Source organism: Mytilus californianus, unplaced genomic scaffold (assembly GCF_021869535.1).
Source record: "Mytilus californianus isolate M0D057914Y unplaced genomic scaffold, xbMytCali1.0.p SCAF_1, whole genome shotgun sequence".
NCBI classification, from domain to species: Eukaryota; Metazoa; Mollusca; class Bivalvia; order Mytilida; family Mytilidae; genus Mytilus; species Mytilus californianus.
The window spans coordinates 6142275-6157869 of NW_026262581.1; the positions used below are offsets into that span (position 1 = coordinate 6142275).

Below are 15595 nucleotides of genomic sequence, written 5' to 3' on the forward strand. Positions count from 1 at the left end.
TTTTATCGGTCATGTGTATTCTCTGTCCAGAGCATTTGTCATATTTTCCCATTTATTCGTGTTTTAAAGTTAGATGATGTACATTTACTGATTGATTATGGTGTCTTAGGGCTATACCTGAAACTTTTGCCAATCTTATGTGGTTTGAAGCACAAGCACCGACCATAATTTGCAAGATTTTAGTACGAGCATCATCAGAATGGACAATTATTGAGTAAGAACTACTGTTATTATCGGAGTAACTAAGTGTATCGCTATTTTTTAAAGCGATTTGTGTTGCTGAATATTTAGTTTTCTGTGTAATGTTTTGTGGATTCTTATGTAGATGGTGTTGTGTGTCTCTCTTCGATTTATTATATGTTTCCATCGGTATATTCCGAACTATTTTTTTACTAACATGTATATTTTGCGACTTTAAAATTGGTAACAACACTGAAAAAATAGTTCCATGGCGATAGAGGCTTGAACTATGGACAACTGGATTCCACAGTTTTTGTAAGTTGTCGTTTCCCACAGTGTGAGACCAATGTTTTGAAAAATCTTTAAATAGCTCACCCAATTCGAATAAACCACGCTGACGACCTTTTTATATTCTTTTAATGTTTATATCTACACTGTCAATAGACATCAGTATAATATTTTCTAAAATGTTTAAATATTTAACTCTGACTGTTTTATCATATTCAACTCTGACTGTTTAATCATATTTAACTCTGACTGTTTAATCATATTTTACTCTGACTGTTTAATCATTTTTCTGCCATTTTCTATGTCGATATAAACATTTCTGTATTTGTTTTATTCATTATCAAATATCGAATGAAACTATTTATATTTAATATTGGATTCTAACATCTGATTTTCAAGTAAAGCGCTGTTCTTAATTCTTAACAACTTCTCGTCCTAAAAAAAATGACATCAATTATAAACAAACCGTTTCAAAGCCAATGTGAAGCTCGTTCATTCCCGGAATATCACTGTCAACAGAAAAGTTTTAAGCGCACATACACGACGTTACTTTCATTTTTGGAATCTGTCTCATAGAAATCATTTTTTGCTTTGTTATATAAGTGATTGTCAGTGCTTCGTATGAAGCTGGTACGCAATAAGTGGACAAGTCCAAATGTTCAGTTGAACTCTCCTGAAAATAAGGATATCTATAATAATGTTGTTTGATAATAGCATGAAAGGAAATTGTGTTATTACTGTTGAGAAAGCTACAGCTGCCGGAACACGAATTTGCATGATATGAAGAAGGTGCCCACAACCAACTTTGCCAACCAAGTTCACTAAAATCTACAATCCATGGTTCTACTGAACAAAACGAATCGGTTGTGATTACACCTAAATCCTGTTCTTCCAAGAAATCTTGTACGTTTCTTCTATGTCGTAATCGAAGTGAAGATAGTTGAGTCTTGTTGACGTTTTTAAAAAGTACTAATTGTGCATTCATATTGGCTTGTTTCCGAATTTCTTTATCAAGTCCCACTTCAAACAAAGTAGTTCCAGAACTGTAGAAAACTTGAAAATCTTTCGTCACGTCTTTTATGTTATAGTCTTCAGTAACGTCTGCAAAATTATAATTTGTATCATAATGAAAAACACTACCAATAATTTTTTTTATTTAGTTTTTACCAAATGTGTTTAGCATCAACCACCTTTTAGGGGTAACATGCAATCAATATTTGTCATAAAATGTTCTGTTGAATTGATAAGAGAAAATTAATCATTCTGACTGCTTTAATGCTTGTTTCAAATTTCGAAATGACTTTTACCGTTTTTGTGTGTAAGCTGTGCGAAATTAAAAGAATATTTAATCGCATAAGAAAAGATTTCTGATGTTCTATCAATAGAAAACTGGACAGGAAAAATTGTGTATGCCGTCAATCCTTAGCTTCAGTGATGACATAGAATAACTCAATTTGTTATTAGAATAAAGCTTAACTTTACGATTTGAAAAATGATTAACAAAGATCATTTGTCTCATCAATAAGTATTAGATATAGACTTCTCATGTCTGAGTAGCGGCAGTAACGAAGATATGATACGACAATATCGAATTTAAATAAGAGTAATTAAGTGTGTTTATTTCACTGTAAAACTTATCTCGGGAACTATATGGATTTTACAGAATTTCACTATCTTATCTTGTAATGCTTATCTGACAAAAAACAGCAAAATTTATGTAAAATCGATAAATCTGTTATTTCAGTAATGTTAAAGTATATCTATTGCACACAACATTAGACAAGGTTGGTGCTACCTGAAACATTATATCTTATGTTGTTGGGCTGCCGTCTCATTGGCGTTTATACCACACCTCCTTGTATTTGTCATCAATTAGACTTACAAAATAATAAAATTGAGGATGGAAACGGGGAAGGTGTCAAAGAGACAACAACCCGACCAAATAGCAGAAATCAGCCCAAGGCCACCAATGGGTCTTCAACACAGCGAGAAATTCCCGCACCCGGAGGCGGGATTCAGCTGGCCCTTTAACAAAAATGTGTACAAATTAACAAAAATGGACATCACCCTCAACTCCGAAACATATAAATGAACCAAAATTTAAAAAAAACATACAAGACTAACAAAGGCCAGAATGTATGAACTCTGCTTATATGTTTCGTTTTCATTTTAGTGTGGGAAGAAAAATGTAAAAGAAATATGAGTTAAGTATCAAAGGGAGATATAGTGCATTGTGAATGGCGTTATTTGACACAAAGAAAGAAACAATAGTACATTTAGGAAATTGACTTATTAATATATCAATGTCAGAGAATGTAAAGAGCATTATTTGCGCAGTTGTTCTTTCTCTACTAAGAAAAGACGGTTAAGACTTTTAATTAAAGATTATAATAATTGTATCAAATGACAAAGGCAGGTATGTATGTTGAGACAAGACTCAAATGCCTTTCCTTCATATACTAGTATACAATATACATGTAAAAAAAATAAACATCAAGTCGTGTTCACCACAATTACAGTAAGAAATTAACAATCAAAAGAGAAATAGGTTTATTTATAAAAACTTTTTGATATATTGATGTCTTTCCAGTCATAACTTTCTTTCGGTTGAGAAAACCTTCTACTTGGGAGATAATATTTTCCTGTGAAACGTTATCCAAATTTTGTAACAAAAATACGTTGTGGCATCCACAACTTGTAATCGGATGGTTCATTACATGAGCAGAACTATGAACTTTCATTGCAGCAGGAACCGCTGACCTTTTTTTCTCAATCTTTATTTATCAGTGTCTTTTTTTCTTTTGACCATTGTCATTGTCTTCGACTCGTTTTTTCAATTGCCTTCTCAGTATCATCTTACTTTTCCTAGTGTAGGAATTGTCGAAAAAATACAATTTACGTAATCAATAAAAAAAATTACCTGGTATTTTCTTTGACATCTTATCAGCATTGTTTTGTTGCGTAACGATTTCAGCAAGAGAAACGTCAATATTTCGTGGCAGACTTGAAATGTCAAACTGAAGATTTTTCTGGTTAACTGAAACATCAATAATATATTCCGCTAATTATGCTGAAATTGTTGTTGTCGTTGTAATCTTGTTAGATCTATTCAAATTTCAAGATTTGTTTTTGTTTATTGTTTTTGTTTGTTTGTTTTTTAGTTTTTCTTGCAATGAGTTATTTATTCAAGGTTGGAAATGGGAGCTTAGCGAACTTGGGATTTCCTATAGCTATCTCAAGAAAGTCGTATTTGAAAATAATAGTAATAATACTTCCATTTTACGGCTAATAGTACCGGAAATCTGCAATGGAGAGCAATGATAATTTGTTTATTTGAAATCGTCTATCAATTTATGAAACAAAATTTTTTTGCTTTATAAACTAGTATGTGTAAAAGAATAATAGAAGTAATGAGACTGTAAGCTATTAAGAAATTTTCAAAAAACCTAATATTATTTGTAAACTGACAGGAATATTTTCTTAAAAACGAACTAAGACATTCAAGGGATAACTTGCATCAAGATAAAATTTCAGAACACAATTCAGACTATAGCAAATAACATTTCTGAAACGGAAATCATCACCAACTTGAAGTCATCTAGAGGTTATCATTCAGACTACCACCATACACAAACGCCCACAACAAATGACAAGTTCTCAATCTTTGAATTGTCCAAAACGGTGTTCTTTTTACCTTATAACAAAATTTCAACTGGTATATTTAACAAAAACAGCAAATGGGAATATTTTTATTTGATAAATGAAACTGGGGATATTGATGCACATGTTCCTTTTGTACTGTGAAATAGATTTTGTTATTGTTTATGATGACAGTAGTTCACAGTAAAAAAAAATCTTTTATAATCTTCGGATAATGAAAAAAGTTATATCTTTTACTTACAATTGTTTTCTTGAAGAATATGGACACTAGCTAAGTCCTTCTGATCATCAGTAAATGTTCTATCATTTGAAACATGCACTGATTTATCTTTATCGCTCAAAGAAATTTCTTTATAAAGGTTCTGGACATAATTTGTGAAATAGTGATGTTTCTTCTCGCCAAATTCGTCATCCACGTCGGGTAATTCCTCGGGTTGTAGTTTTGGTAAGATAGAATGCAGAACCTTTTCGGTGTCTGAATATTCAAGCTTAACCACTAAGCTGCAAACGAAAAAAGCACAACACAACGAAAAATACGAGATCGTCATTATTTGACTAACTGCGGCTTATAACATTAACCAAATACGATAACATATTTATTAAATAGTAAACCAATGCCATTCTGTCAATCAAATTTGAAAACAGAATGTCAAATATATAAGACAGTTCAATTTAAAATATTTTCACCTGTTGTTGTTTGAATATCACCTGATGGTGGTTAGATATATGGGGACACTACTTTATTTTATGGGAATGGAAAATAAAATGTTGATAGTTTAATTATTCATATTATTGCGGCCATCTTATTCATTTCGATATGTTTAAACTTAAAACATCTGTATGAATTTTAAGCAAGAATATGTGTCCATGGGACATCCTGGCCCGCTCGCACTATCACATGTCCGTGTTCAGTGACACTAAACTTTTTTTTGCCTATATATTGGTGAGTTTTGGAAGTGTCTATGGGCCATTCAATATCCTCGGAATCAAGATTCTCGGAACGTCTCGATTTTTCTATCATTTATACAGGTAGTTATCTATGTCTTTGATACGGTCCCTGGACTACCACGTGACATTGTATATTACAACAATCAAAGTTTGGATAGTAAAACAATAACGACTAGGTTGCAGTCAAAAAATCATTTATATGTTAGAACCTATTTGCCTTTTGACAATTTCTGTTATAATATTTATCTTAGGTCGGAAACACAATGGTCGGAAAGCAGAAACATAATTAAACAAAAGGATTTTTCTGTCAAAATATCTAATTTCATTAATAGATACTACCAGACCAAGAGAATATTCATTATTAAGTTTAAACTGAGACTGAATTTATTCTTAATAGAATATAATTAAAACTGTCATACATGTATATACGTGCATCATGTCTCACAGGTTTGAACAGTCATTACATTTACGAAAACTATATGCAACGTATGAGCACCAATGAGCAGGGATGCGTACCCAAAGTTAGCTAAATATCTAAATTTTAAACGGTCGTGAATGAAAAAATACTTGCATAAAAAAAAAGTTTGTTGATACATAAATTTCCGTTATGTGTCAACAAACATTTTTTTTTATTTAAAGACATTTATGAATGTTTTTCGACGATTTTATGTGCTTTCTGTACAAATGTTCACATATTTTGAAAGAATTCAATCAGTAATATTTCCGAGTATAAAAGAGACAACTGCATTATTTTTTCGATTTTCAGTTATAGTTCAACGATTCAATGTACTATGCAAAATTTTAACAAAATCTGTGACATATATCATTTACTGTACCTTGTCCTAAAAAAATTTAAAAAAAATGACTTCGCCTCGAGTTTTGCACAAATCAGTTCGATCTCATAAATGATTACGTACGAGTAAGGTACATTTGAATTTTCCTAGTGCATTAAATTAAAAAATCTTAATCCTTCCTTCATATCAATCGAGTTTGTTGGTACTTTTTCTTAAGGTTCCTACATATACGGAGAATGTGTCTGTTCTCCTGTGACGTATAAAGTCAGTAAAGACAAAACTCAAGTTGGCACCGTATGAATTCGAATGCCCCTGGAAAAACGAGTGCATGTTGGATAGGGGCAGACATTTTGCACTCCAAAAGGCTACCTACGGATACCTACATTAGTTGATGCAAGGTTGGCTTTTCTTCGTACAGAGAGCGTGGTACTCCATCTATATGAAGCATCGAGTTTAACGTCCCCTGTCCGTCCGGACGTGACTGCGTATTTGTACATCCCGCACAGTCAAAAGGACAACTTCTTTAGCAAGGGTTTTACTATATTAATTTGTTCACCAATTATTTGGTTCTGGTAATATTCGTGTCAAATAAGTATAGAAATGGACTCTTACTTGTCAATTTTGTTTAGTATGTCGTTGTCACAGACATCTGTCTGTACTTTGACAAGTAGGCGGACACATGTCTGTGGGTGCTATTAGTTGAAATTGGCTTTGATCTACCATTTCAGTAACCTTTCCAACTGATTTTTACAGTTCTTTCTTATGGGTTATGATATTACACCACTGTCCAAGATAAAGGGAGAGTTGAGCGCTAACAAACATGTTTACTCTCGCCACATTCTTTATGTCCCTGTCCCAAGTAAGGAGACTATAAATCAATGGTTGTATTTTGTTGCTGTCTGCAGTTTTTTGTGTGCTTAGCTTGGTTTTCTCTCAACTATTTCACGCTTTGTCAAGGTCTATAATAACTATATAAGTTCTATACGGTTTTGTTCATTGATGAAGTGTGTACGGTGACCTATAGTTTACATCCTCGTAATTTAGAGTCTGATTGATAGTTGTCCCATTGGCAATTATACCACATCTATTTTTTCTATTGTGGGCGAAGTTCGTTCATGAATAGATTTGTAACTTTTAATTATGGACTCTTGTTAATAGATAGACATTATGAAAAAAAATATTAACGTGACACAAGACAATCACTAGCTTTATGTTTTGCAGACTATTAAGGACCATCCGGGGAATGTAAACCAGTCACCCTTATTCCTGTATAAAGGATGCTCTCTCAGCAATGGCAGCTTTTTATTGTCCAATCAAATTTCATTTAACATATACAGAAACTGCAGTGCGACAAAGGCCTGAGTATATAAACATCATTGAAATAAGAACTTTTCATCATTAACAATATCACAATATTGTAACTTGCTTAACTTCTAGTGACAAATATTTCATACATATTCAGGACCAGAACAAATCATAATCATAATCACTTTAATAGGAAGGTCGACCGGACTGACACATGAAAATGAGGGAATGTTGGATAGAGCAATTAAAAATGCCTTGCAATAGGCTACATACGGGCCCTTTGAGAGTTGTTACAAGGGTGATGAAGGCGTTAACGTGCAGAGTGCACGAAACTGACTCTATACGGGGCATTGGCATTCTAAACGAACGTGGCTGTGTATTCATACATCCCATATATCTAAACGGTCGCCCCACTTTTGCCGGACATGAGAATGACACTATTTCTATACACGAGTTAACTATTGTTGCTGGTATGTGTCATAATATAAACCTCTCTTAGGCTAACACAGCCATAAAATGTTCGTTTAACATGATTTAAAGATTAATTTGAATCCTCAAATTGAAAATGTCCAATAAAGACAAATAAAACTAGTTACTAGAAAAAAATAAAACTCAAACTTCAAACGTGCTATAGTTACAACATTAACGAATACAAATAAACCAACAATCTGTATGTCTGTCAAATGTGTTTTCCGTAAATTGTGTTGTTATAAATTTGGCCTTTAGTTTTCTAGTTTGAATTATTTCAGATGTTTCTTGTCGGGGCCTTTCAAAGCTGTCTATATGGTGAGGGTTTTTCTCATTTGTGAAGGCCGTACGGTGACCTATAATTACTTATATCCACGTCATTTAAACTCTGGGGGATAGTCGTCTCATTGGTAATCGTACCACATCTACTTAGTTTTATACAAATCAATAAATCAATTAAATATACATTCAAATAGTTGAACCTATTACTTATAAGCAACACGACAGGTGATACATGTGGAGCAGGATCAAATACAAATATAGCCTTCTGATATTTAACAAATTAATACTGTTAAAACAATCAGCTAATGAATATCATTTTGTCATAAATTTATCAAGAGTATCCTTTCGACTTTCACAACATATGTACCTCGAATCAAACAATGGAAGAAGAGTCATTGACGTACATGTTACGTAACTATATGTCATTTATTTGATCAATGTATTTACATTATTGCCAAAACATAAATTTTTTTTTTAACAATTTACAGACACTGTGTCTCATCGTTGAACTAAAATATAGACATCTGATTCAAGTTTGATCGAGCGACTTACATTTGCGCGAATTTTAATTTTGACAGGTAGTACGTTTGAGCGAACAAATGGTATTACGTTTTCGCGAATTTACCTGTAATTTACCTGTGTTTTTACCTGTGTTTAAAACCTGATAACTATATATAATGTCTGATTATGAGAGAAGACTACAGTGTCTTTTAGTATACACCGTCGCTTACACTTGCAGTTTAATCAGTATAAAATAATTTGTATTTCTTTCTCTTTTATGTTCACCACTTTCACGATTGTGCTTATTTCCCCAAGAGCAAAACTTTACGTTCGCAATCAGTTCTTATTTGTCCCACAGATGGTTAACTCCATCTTGAATATCGATTTTCACCTTGTCATTTCACTTTATTTTGTTTTCAATTTTAATCTTTTTTAATTCATTTCAGAAATCATGATTATTTGAATTACTTTGTTTTGACAGAACATTTAATTAATTCGTAAAAATGTAGTAACTTTTGAACTGGCAAATTTCGCACAAACGTAAAATTGCGTTTTGTCGCGCATACGTGGACATTTTTTTTTCGCGCAAACGTCACGCGCCAGTTTGATCTACATTGGACTCACAGTACCAGAAACTATGATAAAACAGGTTTCTTATAAAGTTTTAATGGGATTTAAGTGACACGATTGGCGCCATGTTTGCCATGGCATTTTCATAGAGTTTCACTGGAAACTATAATGACAACAGTTTCCCCCCGTTTCCATCCGATCAACTTATATAAAGATTGTTTGTAGAAGATATTTAAGTTTCAAAACTTTTACCATGTAGTTTCAGAGTAGTGGCTTTTTAAAAATTGGTCAATCATAATCAAAGATTGCCTCTGGCAGTTATCTGTACTCAAATGTGATTCATTCGCAGACTACATTCAATACAGCATTCCTGTGCAGTCTTGTTAAAATTGGCTAGCCAATTTCAGAGAGGACAACGGAAGTATAATATTCCTTTTAGTTTATTAAAATGGGAACTATGTTACACTTATGCCGCCATGCTTGTCAGCCGATTTCTGGGATATATTTATTAGTTCGCGTGTGATTTGGATTTTATGCAGTGATACATGTACTTAATGATCCTTAATGATAATTTACAGGACTTTCTTTCATTTATTGTTAAGCATTAATGAATACCATTTTGCTAAATGTTACAGTATACAATATTCATCTAAGATGTGTAGATGCTGTTCCAGGGACATTTCCTAATAATATTTTAGATCATGTATTTCTCAATATTGAACTTGGTATCATCCCTATACTCCAAGACAATCCGATACTTTTGCTAGTAAAAGGGGAATAATCCGAATTCAACCATGTTCTATCGCCGTTACGTCCAATACTTACGCTAAGTTATGGCATTGCCAGTTTGTCATTGACTAATGAGTTTGAATATCCATTTGGTATCTTCAACCTCTCTTGTATGTCCCATATCCGGACTAATTAGTTTGGTCTAAAGTATGTACAATAGATCGTTTCAGAAACTAACTCGAACGTAACTGTTTTGGGTCTTACTGAATGGCCGAGGACGCCAAGACTGTGCAATGCAATTCATCAGTACACAAGTTGAAATTTTTAATAAGCTTATTATATACCAAATCTCACATAAGCACTTAGTTGTTATCGTATGTTGCTGTATATTGTATCTGTATTTCGTTTATTGTTGGGTACATAAATCAGGTCGTTGGTTTTCTCGTTTGAATTGTTTTGCATTTGTTGTGTCGGGCCTTTTATAGCTTGATAGTGGTATGGGTTTTGGTCATTGTTGAAGGTCGTGCGGTGACCTATAGTTGCTACATCTACATCATTTAGTCTTTAGTGGATGGGTTGTCTCATAAGCAATCATACCAAATCTTTTTTATATCTCATAAAGACGATCGACAACGATTGAGGGAACTGTGATATTTCATGATTTTTATCAATATTAAAAAATTAATGACCGTGATTAAAACCAGCTTATTTTGAATGAAATTCGTAGGTTATATGTAGTTAGTTTTCTGTTTTGAATCGTTTCACAATCTGTTATCCCGATGGCTTTTATAGCTTACTATAAGATACGGGGTTTGTTCTTAGTTGAATGGCGTATTGAAGGTCACATGTAGTTGTTTACAATCGTACCTCATCTCTTTACTTTCATGTTGAATCTATTTTCTGTATAAATCAGTCTGAAACGTTTTATCCTGAACGCTTTGAAATCAGTGGATTTTTAGATACATAATTTTGAAAACAAGATTTTTTGCTTTCAAAGTTAATCTTTTGTCTAGATATGTTGTATTGCCTTGCATTGTATTGTTGAAAGTATCAATATTTATTTAAAGTAAACATATTTGTTTTGTAATTTGAAAGTTATCTGCCTTTATATATAACAGTGTCTTTAAAACAACCTAGGTACAGAATTGATTTTCTTGTTTTTTGATAAAATATTTAAACAAGCATGTACCTTTTCTATAAATTGTCTATAAGGTATAATCTTAAGTTTAAGTAACCCCTGACCACCTGGAATCAATTATTGAACAAACTGATACCAGTTTAAGTATACTGAATTGTATCACGCTAAGCTAACTTTGTATTTAATCAAACTATACGTTTTTGCCTTCAGAAGGCCAATATCAACCACAAATCGATAGGTTTCATAAACACATTTGCTTTAGTTACAAGATAAAGGGAACTTTGGGAAAGTCATAGATCTTGTATTAATCAGTGTCTAAAACTATTTGAGTTTCTATTACATGTAGTGGTATCTACAAACATAAAGATTTCTAATTTGTAACTTGAAGTAGTTTATGAGTTTAGGAATCCATACTTGAAGGTAAGCTTATACTGGGGAATACAAGCAAAAAAACATCAATTTTGTTGGAAATGAAGTCAATCATGCCTTCATCTTGTAATTATCTGCTCATCAAATTGAATTGGTATTGTTTAGAAGTTAAGGAGCACACGTTTAATTTAAAAGGGAGAGGTTTGTATTATTTCTTTCCCGGTTGCATAATGTTTTCACCTTAGATAGGATTTTTTCAAAGTTTGGATGCATAAAATCATATTTTGAATACTGGTAGATGATTTAATATACACGTAGATTATTATTTTTATTGTGTCTTTCAACGTACCATATTTTTTTCCAAATACGAGAGATTTTTTCATGAACTGTAATTGTCCATGAAGTGTATTATAACCAAAACTAATGTTAAGAGGATTTTTTTCATATTGACGAAACTTTATTACAGTTTCAATAAATATATTCTCGTGTAAACTTTTATAAAACATATATTCATAAGGATCGGCATTTTTTTTTAAAGTATAAATCATACTTGTAAGGCACCTGACTCAGATAGAATAGATATATATCTAAGTTTGTATTGTATAGTATCTCATATACTTGAATGTATCAATATAACAACGTAGAATTGTTGATAACATTCGATTACAGCTTATATCTGAGATGTAAGCCATATTCAAACAAATTTATTTATGTATGTATGACTTGCAATTGACAATATAGATTTTTGAATCTTTAATAGTCAATGTTGAAATAAAATCGTACTAGTGACAAAGTCTTGCAATTTGGGCACGAACTGTCGACTATGTAATTTCAAGGGTGTTTTTAATGTATTGACATGTAAGGATAAAAAGAGATATTGCGTAAAGATCAATGAGACAGCAACCCAAAGACACAAATATAACTAAAAGATATGAATAGGATCTTCAATAACTGACAGACGTATACAAAGTCTTCATACATTTGCATTTTTAGCACTATAGCATATGCAACATTTACCAGCTTGAAATAAAAACACATAATATGTATGCATACAAACATTTAATATTATTGAACTATAGCATATGCAACATTTACTAGCTTGGAATAAAAATATGCATAATATGTATGCATATATATATATATATATATGCTTTCATCCTTATTTTACAACTGTATGCTCCACTTTTTATGCGTAATCGATATTGTTGTCTCAAATACATATTTTTTTATTAAAAAAAAATATCTTAATTGGTAAATGATAGCTAAATGGCAACTTTGCTCAAATACATATTTTTTTATTTAAAACCATAAATCATAGTTTAAGGGCGACTTTATCAAATCCGAACATAAGATACTAGTACATATGGTATTTACAGAAGCTTATTTATGATTTCTGTCAGACCTATCGTGTTGCTCTTGGTAAGTACATATGCTTTCCGAAAATTTTTAAAAATAAAAAAAGACGGAAGATATCAAAGGGAGAATTAAAACTCATACGTTGAAGAGGGACCGACAAAGTCATTACAAAAACGAAAACAACGAAAAGACAATTAACAGTCTATACCACACTACATAAAAAAACCCAAATATTGAGCGACACAATTCCCAACAAAAACTGAAGGTGGTAGCAGGTGCCCCGGAAGGGTAAGTTATCCTGCTCCACATGTGACACCTGTCGCGTTGCTCACGGTAAGTAAAAAATGTGTATTAAGTCTCATTTGGTGATGTCTCAGTCGAGAATATGACGGGAGAATGGCTACGACAATTGGCTAATAAATACTAGTACGTTAAATGTAATATTTTGGGAACACAGTTACAATCCTTACATCTCCTTGAAAGTTCTCGAATGCTGGGTCTTTCGCTGTATTACCCTAACCTGTTTGCTTAACATTCAGTGGTAAATACTTCGTGTTTATTCAGGACGAGAACAAATTAAACTTGCATCAATTCATGATGCAGTTATGGAATATAAGTCGACATGGATGAAGACCGATAAATTAGCAATGTCACTGGAAAATTTTAAAATGGATGTGTTTAGTAGGGACAAAAACAATGTTTTTCAATAGACCAAACCCTCATAGAATTATTGTAATGTTATCTATTCGCACGGAGAGCATGACACTTTTCAAACACGAGACCTTTGATTTTGCATTCCTGTTCCATTCGTACTTGGGTGTATATCTACATTCCGCACAGCAAACAAATAAGTTCAGATGCTATGAAAAAGGAGATGAGGCATGATTGCCAATGATAAAAATATCAAACAATGTCCAAATTGCGTGGATGTAAGCAATAATACTGTATGCCCTTAACAATGAGCAAAACTCGTACCGTATATTTATCTCAGTGTAAAAGGACCCAAAGCAATACCCTAGACAACCCTTGAACTCACTTGTGGATTTATCGGCTTGTATATAAAAGGAAGAAATACCAGCTTATTGATCATACCAACTAAAATTCAGTAAAGATATATATGGGAAAGGCCTGGATATTTGGAGTTTAGTAGAATTCGCTCGAAACGAAAAGTTTGAAAGCAAATAAATGTAATAAAACATCACTTTACGATTTAGATATATTTATTGATATAATGTTTTGTTGAATGTTTGTTTGTTCGTCATTTTTTTACCATGTTGTTGTCTGTTTTTCTTCGATTGGTCTGATTTTTAATTGGTTCTTAGTTTCTTCCCATTTTTTATTGGTTTTATTTTGGAAATATGAATTCCTATATGGGCGGCTGATCGACTTTCAAGAACAAAATTCCTTTCCCAATATATCCGATGCAATTCCTTAAAGGCAAGTGAAGTTACGGAAAGCTGAATTTTGACTTACTTTGATTTGTTACGAATGTCAGTTAAAATAGACTCCAAAGATAGTATTTGACAACCGAACTTATAAATGTTTTCATTTTCAGGCATGAAAGACAAACACGATAAGAAAAACCAACCAACAGGGCATAAAAGCGGTCATGGAGATTCGGACAAAACAGAAAAGAACAGTCATCATTCAGACAAGCAGCATGCCCATTCCGACAAGCAGCATGTCCATTCAGAAAAGCACCATGCCCATTCAGATAAACATCATGCCCATCCAGATAAACATCATGCGCATTCAGATAAACACCATGACAAACATCATTCCCACCACGAGAAGCACCATGCTCTAAAAGGGGCGACAATAAATGCTACTTCTGCCCATTCTTCACATCCAGTTCGTCATAGAACCAAGAGTTTTAGCAGAAAAGATACCGCACATTCTATAGGACATGGGTCAGTCAAAGGTCACAGCCACAAGGACCATGACAGAGGTAGTGCATCATCTACAGGTGACCTCCAACCAGAAGTTAAATATGAAAATACATATAAAATGATACCGGACTATAGATTCTTGGATGCCCAAGTCAAGCAAATAATGCTGACCGTGTTTCATGAAAACGTCAAAGATAACCTTTACGATAATTCTTCTATGGGACAGAAATGTAAACTTGCAAGTGAAATAATAAAAGAGAAGGTAAAATCTTTAAATATGCAACGGTTCAAATTTATTTGTCATGTATTAGCAGTACAAAGGGCAGATCAGAGCATGGTGATCACATCTCGATGTTTATGGGATCAAAGGTTTGACAATTCTTCCACAGTAACTGTTAAACGTGATGATTATAGTGTTATCGGTATGGTTTTTGCTGTTTATGCAGAATGATATATATCACTTTCATATCTATATTTGCTTTCGCTTATTTGGTGTTCAGTGATTAATAAATGAAGTGCTGTAAACAAACGGATTCTGTTACATTTCTTTTCCATTCAAATTTCTACACCGACTTCCTAAACAAACTTTGTCCGCTGCCTAAAATGGATGGTTATGGAGACATTTTCCGCTGCCTAAAATGGATGGTTATGGAGACATTTTAAGTCATGATAACTTAATGATATTTTATCGCTTGGTCTTAATATGTTTATTCTTCTTTAACCTATTTTCACTGTAAATTGTTTATAAAGGCGCGAATGGAATCGAATCGCAGCTAATGCAATGCGATATAAATATTAGCGCTTTCGTATTTGTCGTGTGGGATTTTCGAACGATGTTTTAGGTTAATTTGTATTCGGCGAAAATTCACCCAAGGGTTTACTAGGGTATAGAAATCTGGATCTAAACTTATTCCATCTGGCAGTGAACCCCATGCTAAAGAGGGTGTCCATTTGTTTGAACGGGATGTATGAATACGCAGCCACGTCCGTTTAGAATAGAGAAGTTAAATCCGATGCCTCAATCTTAATCGAACCGTTTTCTGGTTTTACCTTCACCAAGAACGTGCAGTGCTAAAATACGATGAACGCTCTTTACAGCGAGGACTCAGTACTTGGTT

General features: G+C 33.0%; 2 protein-coding genes across 2 annotated transcripts; one reads left to right on the plus strand and one right to left on the minus strand.

The window, feature by feature from the left end:
- Positions 1–693: 693 nt before the first annotated feature.
- LOC127738881 (transforming growth factor beta-2 proprotein-like) lies at positions 694–4737 on the minus strand. Its single transcript, XM_052250390.1, has 3 exons — positions 4370–4737; positions 3389–3505; positions 694–1569 (listed from the first exon to the last, which is right to left on the minus strand). The coding sequence occupies exons 1-3, from the start codon at positions 4674–4676 to the stop codon at positions 995–997; spliced, it is 999 nt and encodes a 332-aa protein (XP_052106350.1). The 5' UTR covers positions 4677–4737; the 3' UTR covers positions 694–994.
- A 9408-nt stretch (positions 4738–14145) lies between these two features.
- On the plus strand, positions 14146–15132 carry LOC127739401 (dynein light chain Tctex-type 5-like). The gene has a single exon (XM_052251173.1). It carries the CDS (start codon positions 14146–14148, stop codon positions 14926–14928), a length of 783 nt encoding a protein of 260 aa, XP_052107133.1. The 3' UTR covers positions 14929–15132.
- The last annotated feature ends 463 nt before the right edge of the window (positions 15133–15595 follow it).

What these genes read in the sequence shown, in the direction of transcription:
- LOC127738881 (XM_052250390.1), bottom strand. Translation starts at nt 4,676, where the DNA reads ATGACGATCTCGTATTTTTCGTTGTGTTGTGCTTTTTTCGTTTGCAGC. An exon ending in TATTCTTCAAGAAAACAATT is followed by an intron (nt 3,506 to 4,369) that starts GTAAGTAAAAGA and finishes TTGATGTTTCAG; the next exon opens with TTAACCAGAAAAATCTTCAG. An exon ending in GATGTCAAAGAAAATACCAG is followed by an intron (nt 1,570 to 3,388) that starts GTAATTTTTTTT and finishes ATAATTTTGCAG; the next exon opens with ACGTTACTGAAGACTATAAC.
- LOC127739401 (XM_052251173.1), top strand. Translation starts at nt 14,146, where the DNA reads ATGAAAGACAAACACGATAAGAAAAACCAACCAACAGGGCATAAAAGC.